This window comes from Netta rufina (assembly GCF_964035555.1).
Source record: "Netta rufina genome assembly, chromosome: 3".
Taxonomy (NCBI): domain Eukaryota; kingdom Metazoa; phylum Chordata; class Aves; order Anseriformes; family Anatidae; genus Netta; species Netta rufina.
This window is the reverse complement of record NC_140125.1, coordinates 2,433,728-2,453,037: the sequence shown is the minus strand read 5'-3', so window position 1 is coordinate 2,453,037 and position 19,310 is coordinate 2,433,728. Positions and strand designations below refer to the sequence as shown.

General features: G+C 49.4%; 1 protein-coding gene across 1 annotated transcript in view; it reads left to right on the top strand.

Moving 5' to 3' along the window:
• Nucleotides 1–17,314: 17,314 nt before the first annotated feature.
• Nucleotides 17,315–19,310, top strand: part of SLC24A3 (solute carrier family 24 member 3) — a gene marked incomplete at its 5' end in the record, with an annotated part of 194,219 nt that continues 192,223 nt past the window's right edge. Inside the window, one exon of the mRNA XM_084283606.1 lies at nt 17,315–17,432. Within this exon, the coding sequence (XP_084139732.1) occupies nt 17,315–17,432 (118 nt within the window). The remainder of the gene's footprint in view (nt 17,433–19,310) is intronic.

Below are 19,310 nucleotides of genomic sequence, written 5' to 3'. Positions count from 1 at the left end.
CGATGAAGCCAGTGTTTTAGCAGCCAGTGTATGTGTTGCAATAGCAGCCATTAATTGTTGCATGACAGCACTGCTTCTGAGCCAGGATCAAGCTCGAGCATATCAAGAAAGGCCAGCTTTGGCCTTGAGCAGTTGCAATATCACATGAAAGCAGGAGAGGAAAGTGCAGTGAGTGTGGAGGGAGTTCTGGTGCAGGTCAGAGCAAGGACACAGCAAAGCTAGGAATAGAAACCTGTTCTCCAGCCTCCTCAGCCCCAAGCCTTTGTGTCCTTAGCCCTTGCCTCCCAGCTGATGCCATGCTCAGCTTCCTTCAGCCCCACTCTTCCTCTCAGCTTGCTTGCCCCAGCTCCGTGGCTATGAGAGGCTTGGTAAGCTGGAGGCTGAGTGTGGCTGTGGTCCTGCCTCGTGGTGCACAAGCCCCTGCAGGTGCAGGCTGTGTGCCCACTGCCCAGCTGCTTATCTGGCACTGCTGGGGAAGATGGATGGTCCTTCCTGCTCAGCTGCTGGCAGCTCCTGCCCCTGGTGCAGGCTCAGCAAAAGCTGCATGTGCTTGTGGCCCTGCAGCTCTTGGCTGCAGCTGGCCCAGCCCAACTCAGATCAAAGCTGGACCCCTTGCTCTGTGCAGCGTGTCTGGGCTGGGCGAAACTGCAGGGTGTAGGCAAGGAAAGGCGTGGTCTCTTTGAAGTCATGGTCACCAGCATGCCCACGAGGAGCTGCAGGTTTCCCTCTGTGGCCCTGGGGAGGGGCCAGTGCTGCCACTGGGGCAGGATGGTGCCATCCTAGGGACCCCAGCCCCTTGGGTGGCGAAGGGGCATTGGTCAGCCCCAGCTCCTCTCTGGTCCTTGTGCAACAGCGCAGCCTCTCAGAACCAGCGCTTGGCTTCAGGGTTTTGCATTTAAAGCTTGCTCATTTTATTGCTGTTTTCCATTGCTTGCTTAGCAGTTGGTTGTCAGTGGCTTTTCTAATTGGCTCACTGCAGATAGTAGGAGATTGTCTCTGACTATATCCACTAAGTCAAACTTGTACCTAATTTAGTATATGCGGCATTCACTGGGAATGAGTAACTGCTTTAATCGCTTAATGATTACCAGTTGCCTCTTACTGCTGTAACAAACTGGATTGAAATCACTTCCATGTCATCTTACTTTCCTAACCTCTGGGTTCTAAGAGCTCAGAACAATAATGAGCAAGTGGTCAGAAGTGAAGTATTGTGTTTGCTGAAAAGCAAAGTTTGGTGAATTATCAGCTGGACAATCAATTCCAGCATGCAATGCCCAGCAGCCCGCTCACCTTGAGCCAGATGTGGGCAAAGCATTGCACAACAGACTTTTTTGTTTTTTCCCGCTTGGCCATTTAATTTCCCTACATGCAAATTTCCACAAGTTTGCTTTGAAATTGCTTGAGGTCAGCAGAATCTCTCATGCTGAGAACTTCTGGAAATGATTTGCAATGTAAGCCTTCAAAAGGGCTTCATGCCCAGTGAGATGCAACATTTCCACCTCAGATGCTGCGCTGAGCTGCCTTTGGAAGACCACACTGAAACATCTGTTTGTGGAAGGGGTCAGATCATTAATTCATCATTAGGCTTCGTAATTTCAGGTTGCCAAATGTTTTTCAGCATAGCCTAACTGTGACTTGTTCCAGGTGACCTGCTGTGGCTCCCGCCAGCATTGTTTGCTCTGAGCCTGTGACACAATTGTTGTGTGGTGTTGGCTCAGTTTCAATGTGAAGTAGCTGGGTCAACTTCAGACCTGTGTCATTTTAAGAACTGGAATCCCAATATAGATCTAGTACCCTGAATTAATGATGTAGGCAAGGGTCCAGGCAATGTTGCTCTAAGTGTTAAGTGCCCTCTGCTGTGGGCTTTCTGTTAAACCTCAGGCAGAAAAGCCATGTGGGCTTGGGCTGCTGTTTGGCTGGCTGGGTTGGTTTGTTTGCTCACATCTTGCAGCCATGGCTGTGGTGGGCTAGCAAAGGGCAGATGCTGCACACAGCTTTGTTCCAAAGGAGTGTGGCCATGCACCTTCTCCTGGGCCTCAGAAGATACCTTGGCTGACTTCACAGTGTGTGATATCTTGTGGCCAGCACAGCCAGCAAGTGCTGTTTGTTTATCCACAAAGCAGCATTCCCAGCTGTACCATGGAGTTCAAGGAAGACAAGTCACAGCTCTGTCCCAGCTCTCCGTAGGACAAATGAATACAAGCAGGCAAAACACAGTTTCCGTGCACTGTCTTTGGCTGAGTTCACCATAAGCCAATAGGAATTTACTGTGAGGTTGGAGCTGAGTCTCAAATGTTTGATCTGGAATTAATGGGAGAAAATATAGTTGTGTTTTTTAGCAGCTAGATTTGCTAATATACCAGTGTCTCTGCAGAAAGCCTTTTTGCAATATATTAGTGTGTCTGCTCAAAATTCTGGGTGAGGTGTGGTGTAGCAGCACCTAGGAGCAGGCCCTGTGTGAGGAAGTGGTGCCTCAAGTTGGGCTGGCACAGTGTTCTGGCAGCCTTTGTCAGAAGGCTTCGCATGAGGGGCTGCTGATGCTGGCATGGAGATGGGCAGTGTTTTGTCCCAAAATCCTGGCTGGGAGGTGTGAATGGACAGGACAGCAATGGCACCAGCCCTCACGTAGCTGCCCTCATGGGCGCTGGCAGGGGCTGGTTGGTGCCCAAGGTCACCATCGGGAGCCCCAAGCCTGCTGCCCCTGCTCTCTGGAGCTTCTGGATTTCAGCACCGTTCTGAACAGAGATGCTCCTCCAAACAAATATCTTAGCATGATCCAAAGAAGGGAGTAGGAATCCTAGGGACAGCAAGAACACTCAAAGTGACTGTAATTAACGATAAAAACATTTTTGGCTAAATGCTAAAACTCATGAAGCCAGGTCTAAAATTATCTCCAACTCTGAAAGATTAGGATACAGTTTAATAGTCCCACCCTCCTAGGGGAGGACTAATCAGCATCTGCCTTTGAGAAGCTCTTACTCCTTCCTTTGCCATGTGTAATGCTGGCCCAGTCCAGGTCTTTGTTTATTTAAAAAAAAAAAAAAAAAAAGTTTATGATACTGTGCTGCATCTATAACTATGTGAATGAGTAAAAGAGCAAGCTCATCCCTAGATCCACAGAATAGAGGCTGACCTCCTGGTGGGTGTGGGGTCCTGTTGGCTCTTGATTTACCTGCAGGTAGTTTCTGTTGGTGCAGAGCTCCAAGTGTCTGGTTCTCTGAATGCTAGTAGTAGTGTGTAGTCCTTGTGTCTCTTACTGTGCTTTGTGATTCTCAAAAACAGAATTTGATCTGCGGTCAACAGTAAAAGGAAAATTTTTATAGGAAATCACAGTTCAAAGACCTGAAGTTTATACACAGGCATGCATGCTCTGCTTGCCTTGTGCACAAGCCAACACATGCCTTCCTCTCCATCTGCATGCAATGCATTTGCTATCTCAGACATCTCCCAAGGGCACACAGCCCTTGTCACAAACAGCACTACTTGTACCAAATGGACTCTATAATCATCATTTGTATTAATATGCTGCCTAAGGGCAAATGCCATTCAATGGAATTTGCTTCTTCTGCTGTGCAAAAGAATAGTCTAATTGTTTCCAGCTCAGCATCTGATGTAGCTTCCTCCCCCTGGCATTGGCTAATCAGGTGTATGTATATACACACATGTGTATATACATATACACGTATGTATACCCATGTGTGTGTTTGTGTATATGTGTATATAAATACTCTTACCTGGATGAGTTGCAGAGAAGTTTCTTGAAACTTGCACTGCCCAGTCAGATTTCAGTGGATGTCTCCAAGAGGCTGTGAACTCGTAAGGCACTGCAATCAGGCTTACCACTTGGTGCTGCTGCTATGCAGTGTGTGCAGAACTAGTAGGTTTTGGCAAAAGGATGGCATCAGCACTGGGTGGAGTTCTTTGTGTATCCTGCTCATTCCAAAGGGTCATTTTGGCGAACTATTTCCCCCAAATCAGAAATATTGAAAAATAGTTGTAGGGTGTAAATGAAGGATAAACAAAGGAATATGTAGAGGATGAAATTTAGGTTGATGGATTATCCAAATCTTAACTGTGACACTTGCTTTTTCCAAAATGTGTTTTCCTCTTTCCACAACACATCTTTCCACAAGTTCTCCAATCTGAGCAATGTTTTTATCTTACTATGCTTGTTTACAGAAACTGCCTGCAGGTCCAAGTGCTGGGGTGTTGCTGCCATTTGTAAACCAAAGTTAGTTTGTTCTAGACAGACACACTTAGAAAAGGATATTTGTGTGATGGTGTATAGGTACGGGGCTGATGGATAACATCACACAGAGGAAAGGTGGAGGGACAGCAAACACAGCACAACAAGATCACCTACAGGAGTGCATTACCAGGTTTCTGGCAGTCACCCAGTTGTGAAACATCACCTAAGCTTATTCAGCCTACTATTTGCCATCTAATGCACCGCCTGATGCAAGCTACAGGAAAATTAATCAACATGTTTTTATCCTGCTGTCCATTGCCATCAGTGCAGGTCATGTGAGGCACAGTTCAAACACTGAGCACCATATACCTCTTTGAAGGGTCTGGGGAAATAATGGAAAGCTTCTGCCAACAGAAGATAACACTGAGTGGAGTATATCACTTGTTTTCTTTATTTAAAAATAAAAATTAAAAAATGCAGAGTTTCTCCCTTATCAGTGTATCAGTATGGGAATTCAGTGAAATGACTATAACTGGGCTCTAAAATTAGGAGGCAGATGCACATATCAGGCTGTCTTACCCCATGGTCAGACTATTCCTTAGCTTTGCACACCCAATCAGCAAACCCTAATGAGTTGGAATGGCTGGAAAGTGGGATGATGGTGCAGACTGCATGTGGGTACGATCCATGCTGCTCTTCAAACATGGGCATGGTCCAGACTGGGGATGCTGGCTGCAGGCATGCGGTGCTGGTGGTAGCCAGTCCACAGCCACCACTCACCATGGTCCTCGCATAGTGGTGCTTGCAATGGACAGACAGACGGACAGGTCCTCACTGTGTTTCTGGCTGGCATTCATCCATTTCTTGACATTTGAGTCCTTGCAAGCCAGTTATTTTGTGCACTTCCTAAAATACTCTTTGCAGGAGTTTTAAAAGTGTTTGGGGGGTGGAAATGAGTAACTCCAAAGTCAGTACTGCAAACTTTCTTCTGTGTTTCATTTCTTGGCATATGTAATTTTGGCACTGAGGGATGTTTTTATTTGAGGTGCATTGATTTGCTTATTTCTGTGATTCAGTTGATATTGTTGTAGCCAAGATCCCCTCACAAGTGCTGCTAAGCTTGTGAGTAACACAGTACAGCTTTGCTAGAAGTGGAAACTGAGGGCTCTTTTACTTCCTTAATTAACAACATAACCTGCAATTATCCAAAATGTTGCAGAATAATACCCACAAAATGCATAACAAGCAGCTGACTGGATACCTGAGTGCTAATCTGATAGCTTCTAAAAGACAAAATGGATTTGTCACACCAAAGCAATTTCTACAGGAGCACAGCCTGGGTAGCCCAGTTCTGGGCTGTGAAGTTGTCACATCGTGGAGTGGTATGTAAAAAGCAAATTATGAGTGACGTCTCTATAACATCGAGTGGGCAGATGGTAACATTTGTGAAGTTACTTTAGCCCCTTTGATAAAATATCTCAAATTTCCAAGTACACCCTCTTTTTCTCCTCCCCTCCCCCTCAATATTCAAGAAATTTGTGCAATTTTGGTCACAATGGATGATCACAAGATGATCCAACACCTGGAGATTATGTGGTTTACCTCTAACAGGGCAGCTGGACACCCTGGTCTTGCAGACTTTTCTGGTGTGTGCAAATCAGATGCATAGTGGGAGTATGTGTAGCACCCCTCTTAGTTAAATATGTGGGGATAAAAAGTCCCTGAACTTCTGTGTCAGTAGAATGTATGCACGTGTGCTCTGCCATGTGTATAGTCTTAGTTCTTTTCTGAGAAATACAAGACACACGGGACGTGTCCTCCCTCCTGTGGTTCTAGCACGGAGGTGGGACAGGGCTGCTCACAGGGCAGAGACTAGGTTTTCTTATCATCTTGAGAAGGTCTCATTTTGTGGTGGATAAACATCTAACAGGGTTCCCGTGGTGTGAACCTCACAGTGGTCTGTAGGCTATGGTATTTCTCGATGAAGCGTATTTCATTTTTGTTGAAGGTTCAGTTCTTCTATGGCTGATGTTTTCTTCATCTCTGTTCTTGTCCCTTTGAAGCAGATGGTCAGCTTATTGTGCCTGGCATGGCCACACCAGCTTCCGCTGACAGAGAACTGCTCTCCTAAAAATGTTTCTGAACATGGGAAACAGAGGAGTCTACCATTTTGTTTTGTTGGGACTAGGGAAAACAGAAACAAAACCAACCAACCAACCAAAACCACAAAACAAAACAAACAAACAAACAAAAACAGTGATACTCAACAGAAATTTAACTTTCTCTTGTGAATATCTTTGCCTAGGGTCAAGTTTTGTTTTAGGGCAATTAGGAGAAAAAAAAAAATAAAAATTTGCTGTTAACAGCCAGCATTAACTAATGAACTAATGGAGAATGAGATTTATTAATTTGTGGTTTAACACCAGTTGCTTTTGAATATTTTCTTTGATTTTTTTTTTCCTTTCCCTCCCCCCCCCCCCTTCCCCATTTAAGTGAATTGCTTAAACTGCATTTAACTTCCAGGGGTCAATCTTAGTCGGATTTAAAGCAGCCTTAATATTGTTTAAGTTTCAAAATAACTAGAGGTAGATCAAATTTAGGTCATTTTGCTTCTAAAGAACTTCCTCTTGCGGGATTGAATGCAGTTTAGCTAATCCTCTTAAAATCAAGTAGTGACTTAATTCAGATTATTTTCCTGAGTGTGTCTGTCTAGGTAATATCTTGCACTGCTGTCCAGCCTACCCGGCTTTACTAGGCACGCAGTAGTGTGGCAGCCAGTAGAATTACACCCATTTGTGCCAGAGAAGTGATAGGCCCCAAAGTGTGAAATTAAATATATATATATATATATATATGGAGAAATGAAGTCATGGTCTGGGTGAGTTTTTATTTCTTTCTGAATAGCCAGCAGAAATAGAAATACAGGACATGTATATCCAGGAAAAAATATGGTATCTTGGACAAGAATTTGAAACATATCCACTGGAAACTTTCTTTTCTATCCCTTCAGCTGTGTTTAATGCACATAATTTGAGGACTCCATCTCCTGTCTGGGGCTGCTGGGATGCCTGTGTTGCTGGGCTGTCAGGCTGTGGACATGGCAAGTCCTGGCAGCCGCCCCCATAGAGCCTCTGCTTGCTGGGCTCTGCACAAAGGTGAGAGGATGGCGTTCACCAAGCGATTCGTGGTCCTGCCTGACTTAACAGATAATGGGTCTGATATTCATTTTTACAAAATGTGGTGCCCTGATGCACACAAACTTGATGTATGTGTCATTTATGTTGCAGGATAAGTATTACCAAAAATGATTAGGGCTAATTTGCCATTAGAACAAATGAGAGAGCAAGTGCATTTTGTGATGCAGTTGCTTTCCCTTTTAATAGTAATTCTCTTGCAATTGCCCTGCTTGTTGGCTTGGCCATGGTCAATGTATGTCTCCTTCTCACGCGACTGTCCTGTGGTCTGCCCCAGACCGCGGCTTCACCAAGTGTAACCATGTCACCGCAGGGTCACTTCAAACAGCTTGTCGTGATGGCTCCCACCCAAAGCTGGTCAAAGAAACTGGTCTGTGAGTGGTGCTGGGGCTGAACTGTCTGGAATGTCTGAAGCCCTTGGGAACCTGCAAGGCTAACAGAGCCACCAGAGCCAGCACATCCCGCTTCTCCAGTCGCTGGTAAAGAGCAGGGAAAGGGGTGACACCCTGACACCCTGAAAGAGGTGTCTGGGAACTGGTAATCCTTGAGAAAGGCGGGACAGCTGTGAGATGTTGGCAGTGGCACGAGTGGGATGGTGTTGCACAATGCGGGATTTGTGGGAGAGCAGCGAGGCCTGGCAGGCCCCACAGGGCGAATGCTGCCCTCACCTGGCAGTGCCACTTTCGGGCAGACTGCGGGATGTGGCCTGCGGGATGTGGGATGTGCAGGATGCAGCCTGGTGACCGGGCAACAGGCAGGGTGCGATGGGAGCCAACGGTCACTTCACTTGCGCCTGCTCACGCCTCCTGGTCACCTACTGCCTCGCCAGCATGCAATTAGGCAATGCCTAATGCATGTGGGTTTTCAGTGTGGTGAAATGCCCCGAATCCTAGTGAGTTGCCTTTGCAGAGGTTATAGCTGATGCCTTGGATTGGATTGTTGCTAGAGGAGGCAAGGTTCCCATGTGTTTAAGCCTGTGTTGTATAATTCAGCGTAAGATTAATAAATTAGATATTCACCACATAAAATGACATGTATGATTTTAATGAAGCTGGTAGAGGTGTAGATGTTAGAGACCAGAAATTCAAAGTCCTCTTTCATGCATAGCATGGGAGGCAAATGCCTTGGTAAAAGTGCTCTGGATGGCTGTGATAATTTCCATTACTCAGCCTCCTCACTAGATGTCTCCGGGAGCAACCTGCACGCTCAAGGATGCATTGCCATAACTGAGAGAGCCTGGAAAGGCACCAGGACTGAGTCTGAGTAGAAGTTTAAGTGTTTGCATGATCTACCTGCCTATTCTGGAAGCCAAGTAATGCTTGTACAGAAAATGTGGCTTTCTGCAGAGTGCCACAGGTGTGCTGCCCCACCAGCATCTGCAGGGAGGCATGTCTGGTCCTTCCACCAGGGTAGCTGTGCTCCAGCTTGAGCTGCGTCACAAGCTGGTGATTAGTACTTGAACACATTTGTGCTCAGTTATTGACAACCAGTGACAAATTCTGTCAATGAGCATGTTTACAAGTAGATTTTACATTTCACACAGTTTATGATGCTAATGAGGCTTCCTACATGAACTTTCCCATCTTCTCCTATATCCGGAATCAGAAGCGGAGGGTAGGGGGGAGATAAGCATTAAACCACATATCTACTCACCGAGGAAGACGAGCACTACTTTGTTCCAGTGACTTTAATTAAGCTACTTCAGCTGAGCCAGTAAGTTCAGTTCATTCAGCCAAGCAGAAACATTTCTTATTATAATTGGGAGTTATGCGATGAAGTTGATGAAGCTGATGAAGCTGATGAAGCTGCAGCACCACGATCTGATTGCATCAGCTAATATGTGAAGTGTTGATGAGCCGGTTTTGGATAGACCCATAGATCAGTCCACAGCTCTCTGCCACATACAGGTCCTTCCGGTGCTAAGGGAACGAACAGCCCCTGGGCTCTAAAGCTTTTATGTTCCTCCTGCAGACCACAGGTTCCTCTGCTGCTAGCAATAGCAATTTCCAACCTTCACTAAATCCAGAAACACCATTGAGAGCATGGGGAAAGTAGGAAAGGAAGAATTATCCGATGCCTGGAAGAAAGTCACACAGAACAACCTGGGAGAGGCCACCAGAGCTACCACAAAGCAGCTGATTTTGCAAGGCCAAGGCAGTAAGGATCCTGGGAGGAGCCCTTGGCCGTGACTTGCTGGAGATGCCAAGCTGAGTAACAGACACTACTGCACCCTGGGATTGGAGCATGTACTGAGTAGTCATTGCTCTTTGCTTCCTCTAACCTCTGTAGAATAACAGGAAAGCACTAATAGGTCAGTGGAGGGGGTGCAGTTTGAATCTGTACCAAGAGAGCTGCCATTTCTTACAATCCTCTTGCTGTTCAGCACGTGAACTAAGAAGGAAGAACTGGCTGAACCGCAGCATGACACCCAGTTGGAGGCTGTTAGGAGGCATTCCTGAAGCGTCAGTGCTGCTTTGTACCTTCATGATGGACCCAGATGGTGGCCAGGGTACACCATCAGCAAGCTGGAGGATGCTTCCATCCTGATGTGCTGGAAGGCCAGGCTGCTGCTGAGAGGGATACTGGAGGAATGGGCAGGCAGGAACCTCATGGGGCTGAGCAGAGGCAAGCTCCAAGTCCTGAACCTGGGACAGACTGACCGAGGGAGGACAGACTGAGTCTGGCTGGTGAGAGAGCAGCTTTGCAGAAGGGGTCCTGGTGGATAGCATAGGTCAGCACTGTACCCTTGCAGCAAAGACCAGCTGCATCCCTGTCTGCATTAGTAGGAGCATCAGCAGCAGGGCCAGGGAAGGGAGAATGTGTGCCATGCATGGTCCTCTTGACAGGTCCTTGTGGCATCCTCACCTCATGTTTCCCCGGAGCTGCTCTGCAGCTCTCTGGTTGTCTTGGACCCATGTGGGTCTTGAGGAGGACAAAGTTTGCTGAGCTGCACCACTGCTGAGCACCGCGGAGGTTTTGGCAGTAAACATGCAGAGGGACCTAGGGTAACCTGAACTTCACATTAGATTTCTGGATGATCTTTCTTTTCTAGGACTTTGACAAGCTGTAAATTGGGAACTCTGGATATTGTAATGTTAGGATTATTTCTGACACTGCTATTTAAAATGTTTACATAGTGAGCCAACCTTCTTTTGCATTTCAGAGATTTTTTTGGCCTTGAAACCAACTTACTGGAGCAATGGGTCCTTCAGGCTAATTTTGCTGTGTGTGATAGGATTTCATTTGCATTTGGTTTTGAATTTTTGTCCCTTTAATTTCTCAAATATTGCTGCTTTCTACTGTTATCAGGCCAGTAGAATAGCAGCTCTCAATATGCATTTCTATTGATCACGTGTTGTTCTTCAGCCTTTCATCAAGGCATGATGTATGCAGGCATCCCACTAGCCCATTCTGCACCTGTGCATGCTTGCGGAAGTAGAGCAGAGTGCACGAGGACATCCAATAAAGAGATATAGAATTGCCCTGTGTGCAAACCCTATCATTGGCTTGAGAGCGGATGAACTGGCTGCTGAAAGAAAAAGAGGAAAGCAGAGTCATCCTAAGGCATTCAGCAACAAACTATGCAAGGCGTAACCTCAAACCACAGGAAGCCCTGATATCCCATGAAGTAACAAATATTTTTCTATTAATACCAGCGTTTTTATCGCCTCTTTCATCCTGAAAGAAGCCTAGTTGGCTTTCATGCTTTACAGATTCAATTCAATAATTGCTTCTCCTCACCACTGAAATACAAGATATTCCCAGAAATATGCAGATAGCGGAGGCTTAACCACACAGACAAGCCTCTGCATGGCACGGTGAGTGGAGAGCAGTGTCTGTGGAGGGCAGAGGAGGATCCTCGGTTGCCAGATGGAGCGAGGTGCTGAGGCAGGCCTGGGCAAGTGACGGACCCCTGGGTTGGGCAGTGCTGCAGCTGTGGCTTGATGCTGATGAGGGGTGAGACTATTCTCACGCCTTGGAGGCTGCCCATCAAGGTGCTAGCTCCACAAACACTGCCCATCCCAGGGGCAACACGTGCTCAGCTCCATGCAGCAGTGCGCTGGGATGCTGCTGCATCCGTGCTCCGGTCCCTACGTGGCAGCATGAGTGCTGTGCCCGCCAGCCTGGGAGATGCTGGTATGGCTCTGCAGCCTGCAGGCTCGGTTAGCAGCATTTCTCTGCAGGGAGATGGCCTGAGCCCCTTCTCCAAGCAACACAGCTGGGCTGGTCCTTTTGCCCTGAGCAGGGGAGGTGAAGCCCCCGGGTTCACATTAATGACTGTCTTAAGCCACAGGGGTGCAACCACCATGGGGAGGAAGAGGAGTACAGTCACACTTGGCACCTCTCCAATCCTGTTCAGCTCCCACCCTGGCTGGCCTCAGAAAGGGAAAACGACACCTAGTGCGAGTGGAGAACAGCAAGAAAAAATATCAAAGCCTCAAAATAGGACAAGCATATATACGAAATAAATTATCTCTTTCTCCTGTTAATGAATATATTTAATTGTGAATCTTCAGTCAAGGAAAAGAAAGGACAGGGAAAGCTTTAGAGTATCAGAGAAAACAGAAAAAAAAATGGAATAAGAAAGACAAAAGATACTGCCCTCCTTTCTCTCTTGCCTCCGAGAGAAGGCAAGCTAGGAGTTAGCTCTGTCACGCTTATTTTCCTACACAGCTGAAAGACTGTGTAGGAAAGAAGTGCTTTTCCCTTTTGCTCCCTCCTGTGCAACAGGCACCACCATCACCAATGGGAGGGAGAAACAAAACAGTGATTACAGACGTGTGTGCTCTGGGAACAGACAAGATGCCTCGGTTTGACATGCTGCTTGGAGTTGTTCTCTCTGCATTTCCCGTGGGCATTTCCCCAGTTCAGTGACCCAGAAGAGGCCAATCTCCTGGTCCTCAGCGCTCAGCCGAGCAAGGACAGCTCTGAGACACCCTGGTGCCACCTCTGGCAGGACGCTGGTGGCTCTTGGGTGGCTGTGGGCACTGTGGTGAGCTCCATGTGCGCGGCAGATGTGCTCCTCCCACAGGCATTTCTGCTGGCTCCCTGCAGCACCTTTGAGCATTTCCCCACCTCTTCACCTCCCACCCCTACAGGCTCCTGCTCTGCCTCCACCACCTGCCCATCCAGCGCAGCAAGAGGGCCAGGGCTGCTCTTCTGTGGTGCTGGCAGGGCTCACGTGCTTTGGCAAAGTGCTCCCAGCCCTTCTTTTCTACAACTGGCTTGGAGAGCTGGAGGATCAGTCAAAGGTATGGCCTCTGTTCCTCTTGGGAGAAAGGGTAGGCTGTTGTATTAGCTTTTGGGTGGAGATGGGCCACCTTCTGGTTGCAGTAAGTTTTGTGTTATAGTGACGTCTCCTTAAAACCCTGAATTCCCCCAAAGCACAAAAGCACAGGCATTTACCCAGTATTTCCAGATGAGAGAACTGCTAGCCTCCTTCTAGGTAAGGAAGACAAAGTGTTATCCAAAGGTATGACCTTAACCTGTTTTATGTAAGCAGATGCAAACTTATTTAAATGCTCTTAAATCAAATGGGAAGAGGTGTAGCCCAAGCTGCTGTAAACTGTTCTTAAATGGAAATCATATCAACCTTTTGAACTGCCATGGGCCCTGAGTAGGAGCACACGACTGAAAGGAAATGGTTTATTGTTCCTTCCAGTGGTGCTGCCCACCAGCTACCTGAAGACATCCCACACCTCAGCTGCTGGCCATCAGTTGGCAGTGACTGCCCTGAGGCTCACCCCGTGGATGGAGAGTGTGTGTTCCCTGACCTGCTTCAGTGCAATGCAGCTAGGATTCCTTAAAGCATTATCATTAGCAAATTGCGTTAAGACAGCCAGCTTTGCATGGGAGCAGAGGAGGATCACTCGTAGAAGCACTTCTGCTCACCAGGAGATCCTCTTCAGGAAGGAGGGAGTAACCATGCATGGTAATTGGCAACATATTTAATTGCATCCTCTTTGAGGTTTGCAAAGAGGGTATGTGCCTAAGGCTTGTGGGTTAAACAGCTGGTTTACACCAACCCCTTGTACTTCTCAGGAGAAAAGCAACCATGCTCAGCTATCACCGTCCTGCTGATAGCCTTTTGCCTTCAGTCTTGGGCTTCAACCAATAAGCTGCTTAAAGCATACGTATGACCAGCTGATGTGTAAGATGAGATGGTGAAGGCTTCTGCATAGCCAGCAGAAGCTTGGGCAAGGCTCAACAGCAGCAGCTGTCCCAAGGGCCTCACGGTGCTGTCCGGGCCCCACTGGGTTCTCAGAAGTGGCTCGAAGTGCTGCCCTCGAATGCTGCTGGGTGTCTGCCTGCTGGCCTGAGGTCGCCACACCTGGCGGTCTGGAGCCTCACTGGCTAGTGACTACCTAAAGATGCTGCTTGGCATTAGTCCTAAATATGTTCCTTCAGAGTTGAAAGCTCTTTGTGAGCATAATCTGCCAGTCCAAACAGAAGAAAATCTCTATTTGGTCTGAAGAGCAGAATTTGGCATAGTTTCCAGGGGAAAATGCCAAGTACACAAAGCTGCTTGCTCTCCCCAAAACAGTCATGACTGTTCCTTAACTTTGCTAAGGCACATCTGGCTGTCATCTCAGCACATCTGTATCCTATGATTTACACAGTTTTCTCTTGATGTTTTATGTGGTTTTATGCTGTGACGAGGCTCTGGAAAGAACAAAAGTGCATCATGCTGCCTCTCAGAGAGTCAGCTCTCTGGGAAACTTCCTAGGGACCCAGTAAAGTTATTTGGGACCTCCTCTGGAGCCTGCAGCAAAGCATTCCCATAGCCTTCCCAGGAGAAGTTAACATGGCAGCAAACAGTCATGGCTTGTGTGTAATCCACATGCATCACTAAAGCACTGCAAAGGAAAACTCTCTGCAGCACCTCAGTTCTTTTTCATCGGCACATTCGAACACTGTTGCTCTGACAGAGACTTACAAGTCACCCTTGCTAACTTTTTATACTTCAGAGCCAGTTGCTGGCCTGACTAATCTGAGAGTTTCAGCCAGGCAGTCTGTCAGTTCTTATTACAGGTGGGATCCCACCATGCACAGGTACCCAGGTGACAAGAATGGAGCCTATGAGCATTTGTTCAAAGCCACAATGGTTTCCTATCCGACAGTGACTAGTTACTGGAGGGTTGTGCAGCTGTTATATCCCCTCCCCAGCTCTGCTGAAGCTGAAGCCAGCTAAAAAGGATCTCCTTGATTGGATTGGAGAAGGAACTCGGAAGAAGATGAGGTGATTCTGCTAATTACACCACATCTCCAATAGTCATAAAGTCTCCAAGATGCAGTCTTACTGGTTAGCATTCAAGAAGTGCTGGGATCAGCAGATTATTATTACTTTTTTAAGAGGAAGAATTGGGTGGTACATAAGTATGATCTGGTGGCTTCAGTCTGACACATTAAGCTCCCCTGCCACTTGAATGTTAGGTGATCAGGAGAGGCTCCTTGAAGAGTATTGATATGGTCAGAAGAGGAATAAGAGTGATAGGAAGAAAGTGGAAAAGGTGTCAAAAAGAATGGTATATATCCAGCAGCATGTTGGTCTTTCTGCTCCTTTTTTAGTTCTTTCCCTTCTTTTCTTGCAGAAGGCTCTATAGAAGATAAATGTGAGAACTTGTCTTTCAGAAGAGTAACATCCACAGTGCATCGTCTTCCTTCTGTTTCCTCCTGCAGACAGATTAGTTGAAACCTGCTCCACCCACACACTGGTTTATCAGTGGGAGAGAAGAGGGAATTACCCACTGTCTTACGCTGTGCAGGAATGGAAATGTTTCACAAACTGTCAGGTAGCACATTGGGTCTACTACACTAGTAAGGAATTTCCTAAATGATATTGTGTTCGAGTGGGAAATTTGTTCCCAAATGACAGAGACTTCCCAGATAGCTATTACTGGTCTTCTTTTTCAGCATGGTCTTCTTTTTCACCCACACCTCTGTATTTCCAGCAGCTCTGCAGTGGAACAGAAGGGTGAGGGTGACCAGTGATTTTGTGGTGACTCTCAGGGTAATGTTTTCAAGTAGTTGCAGACTTCAAAAGGGTACAGCTGTAAAAGGAATACCTTTGGGAGCATGCTCATAGTACTCCTGGACATCATCGAGAATGACTTTCACACCCACACCTCCTCTCCCCCTAAAGCTGGATGATTACTATTACATGGTATCAACCAAGAGCAAACAATGAGACAGGCACAACCTTTCATAAATTGTGGCAATTTATTTTAGTGCTTGATAGTGCTATAGGTTTCAGGGTATTAAAGGCCATAGGATAAAACCTGCCCTGCCAGTGGGAAGGGAGTGTTTCCTACCTGGAAAACAAAACAAAACAAAACCAAACCAACAAAGTAAGCAGAACACAACTTCCATAGTTCCATTCTAGGACAGCTGTTAACTCACTGTATTTACTGTCTGGATGGGAACTGGCTCTGGCTTACCCAGAGCCAACAGGGACAGCAGCATTTCTGAAGTTGTGCGTCTGGGCACAATCGATAAGTCTTTAGAAGCAGTGTTCAAAGCTGACAACCCTGCTTAAGTTAAGGATTGTGAGAAGCCCCCAGAGGGCAGGGGCTAGAAGCCAAGTGCATAATGGGAGGCCAGCCCCAAAGCGAGGCCCCACTAATGAGTGTTTAGTAACTAATCGAGATGAATGAGGCTGATGTTATTTCTGCATCTAGCCATAGCAACTGTTGGTTAATACTTAGACCGTAGGAACAGTCTTCTTGCACGTTTCTCTGATCTAAATGTGGATCTCCAGCCAAAAAGCATTTCGCTGTCGGGAAGGGTACTATGTGGTGCACGGTGGCCCTCTCAGGTGTGAACTCTGGCCATTCAGGGTGCAGGAGGGTTGCCCTGCAGCCTTCTGGGCTCCATGAGCAACTCGTGAGCACCACTGGGAGCCACGGAGTGGCTGGACTAGGCCAGGACACCACCAGAAAGTGTTCTCCATGCTGCTGCCTGCAGCCTAAGTTTTTGTCAGAAGCATTCTAACTTGAAACGATAAAACGTTTGAAATATTTTTGGAGGGTTCTGTCATTGCATCCGTCTCCTTTGATTTAATTCAGCATGTTCGCACTGAAGACAGTGCTGCCTATGCCTTCGTGCTCTCTCCTCCCGTCGATTGCAGCCGTTGCTTGTCTGTGTCTGCAGCTCACTCGTCGGGATGCTGGGGCTGGGTGCCCTGGAGGTCCCGCGCGGTGCCTCCAGTTTCGGGGATGCCAGGCTGAACCGGGGCGCTGCCGGAGCTTCGCTCTGTGCCCGCAGACAGCCGTGTCACGCAGCCTCGGCGCCCTTCCTGAGGAGCAGGGATGATGTCGTTTCCTCAAATGTGCGCGGTCCGCCGGTCCGGGCGCGGCCACCACGCACGTGCTGCGGCGGTGCGGTAAGGGAAGGAGGGAGGGCGGCTCGGGGCCGGCTCCGCAGGTTGAGCGGAGCACCGAGGGGGCCGTCACGTCCCCCTCCCCGCCGCACCACGGGCCGGGGTTGCCGCGGGGCCAGGCTGGTGAGCCCCGGCGGGCGGGCGGGGGGCTCCAGGCCGCTCGGGGCTGTCGCTGAGCCGCAGCGGATGAGGGGCGAGGGGTGAGGACGCGACGCCGGGGGCAGCCGCGGGCAACATGACACCCACGACCGGGACGCACCGGGAGCCGCGGCGGGGGCCGGCGGGCCCAGCTCCCCCCCCCCGCCCGCCCAGGAAACCGCCCCGAGCGGCGGAGGGGGCCGGGCGCGTAGGGGGCCGGCCGGTTCCGCGCCCCGCTGCTGCCGTGCCTCGCCATCCCTCCCGGCACGCCGGGCCGCGCCCGCTGCCCGTGCCGCGCAGGGGCGGGCGGCGGCGGCGGCGACGGGGGGGAGGCGGGCGGGGGCGGCGCTGCGGCGCCCGGCTCGGCTCGGCTCGGCGCGGCGCTGGGGAGCGGAGCGGAGCGCGTTGTCCGCGATGGGCGCCTCGGCGGCGGAGCGTCGGCGTCGGCGGCGCGGGGAGCTGCTGCGGGGACAGCTGGGCGCCCTGGCCGCCCTGGCTCTGCTCCTGGCCGGCTGCGCAGCCGGCCGCGGCGGTGAGTAGCGGCGGGGCCGGGGGCTGCCTCTGGGGGGCGGCCGGGCCGCGCCGCCGCCTCCTCGTTCTCCTCGTCCTCCTCCTCTTCCTCCTCCTTCTTCTCCTCTTCCTCTTCCTCCTCCCGCCGCGGCCCCTCGGCTGCCCCGGGAGCGGCGGCGGCGGGAGGCGCCTGGGGGCGTTGGGGCGAGCCCGCGGGGGGCTCCCCGGGGGCTGGGGGGGCGGACACGGCACTTCCCGGCAGCGGGGTCCCGGGGGGCGGGCGGCACGGGGCGGCCTCGCGGGGAGGCGGCGGGTCCCGGTCCCGGTCCCGGTCCCGGTCCCGGTGCGGGTCCTGCCCCGCCGGCATCGCGCCTCGCAGTCGCGGAGCAGCCCGCACACCAGGTTCGTTTCCCCGCGGCGGAGCATCGCGTCCCTCTCCGCGGCTCGGATTTGCTTTTTAAATAAATAGACGCGTCTTAAGGGGTGTCTGGCGTGCTGCGAGGAATGCTGCGCTGATGTTTAGGAAAGAGTGCAAACGCTATCTGGGACCCGAGCACGATGCTTTATGGAGCGAAACAATGCCTGGATGGGTTTTTAAGTTTTTGGACTTTAATTCCTTCAGTTAATCAGATTTTTTGCCTTTTTTTTTTTTTTTTTTTTTTTTTTGTGCATGTACTGAAAGTTATCCGTGTTTTTCACAAAGGTGGTGGTTGGTTGCCTCTGCAAGTGAGGTCAGGAAAGGTAAATGTCAGCTCATCGTGAGCAAACAGCAGTGCATGTGTGCGCTGAGGTACACTTTTGCCAGCACACATGCGGTGTACACCAGCGTGTGATACGCATGCCAGCACTGTGAAGGCCACCAGTGGCAGCATGCCTGCCTGATGTGCCCCACGCGGAGGCCAGGAGTCAGCTGCAGTCCAGCTGCCCACTGCTTGCCCACGCCATGTGATACGCTTTCTGGTGGTGTGGCAACACAAAATTCAGACCTGCTCTAAACTGGGCACAGGGAGCACTCATCTTCCTGAAGGGTGGTGTGAACTCCCATCCTCTGCTTTGCTCTTCTTGAGCATGGTATTCCTGCTGATGTGAAAGGGAGCTCCATCCATTGAGTGAATGCGACAGAGACTGCAGAGGCCCATACTGCAGATAAATTTTTTCACCATTTTACTAAAACTGCCCAAAGCGTTCCCTAGCAGGCACTGCTAGCCCTTGTTGGGGATCTCTTTGTTCTGATTGAATTCATGAGAGCATCTCACATCATCTGTGACTGGAGCTAGCTCAGAATAAATCCTGTATTAGAGGTAGCATTTGGTGCGATTGATGTAGCCCCCTGCATGCTGGTGGCTGCACAGAACCAAAAGGGAGATGAGAGGAATGGTTGCGCGGGTGGAGGTTTTGAACAGCACCCTCTGGGTCTGCTGCCTCATCATCAGGATGCAGGTTGCTGGGCTCTATAGGAGTGGTGGTCAGAGCCTGCAGCCTGCGTGCTCTAGAGCTTGTGTCGTGGTAGGGGGTGGAAAGATGCATTTTAATTTAGCAATTTGAAATTCTCTCCTCTAAAACAATGTGATTTTGGAGGGAACGCAAACTTTTGTCTGGAGTTTAGCGCCTTTGTGTCACATCACATCACCCTTCCTATCCCTGAGGCTGGATTGCAGGGGTCAGCAGACTCAGCCTCTGCTCCTGGGGCAGTGCTCAGCAGATTGAGGATGTGGTCTTCAGAATCTGATGGTGCCATGAAGCTGGTCATGGGATTCGCTGGGGTGTGGTGGGGCATGAGCGATCCCATGAAAGCTTTGCGTTCAGCTCAGCAACCCCACATTTGAATCACCTTTTAGATTATATATTCTTGCTTTTAATGCTTCTGTTTTCCTTGGTTGGTCTCATTACCCTCAGTTGC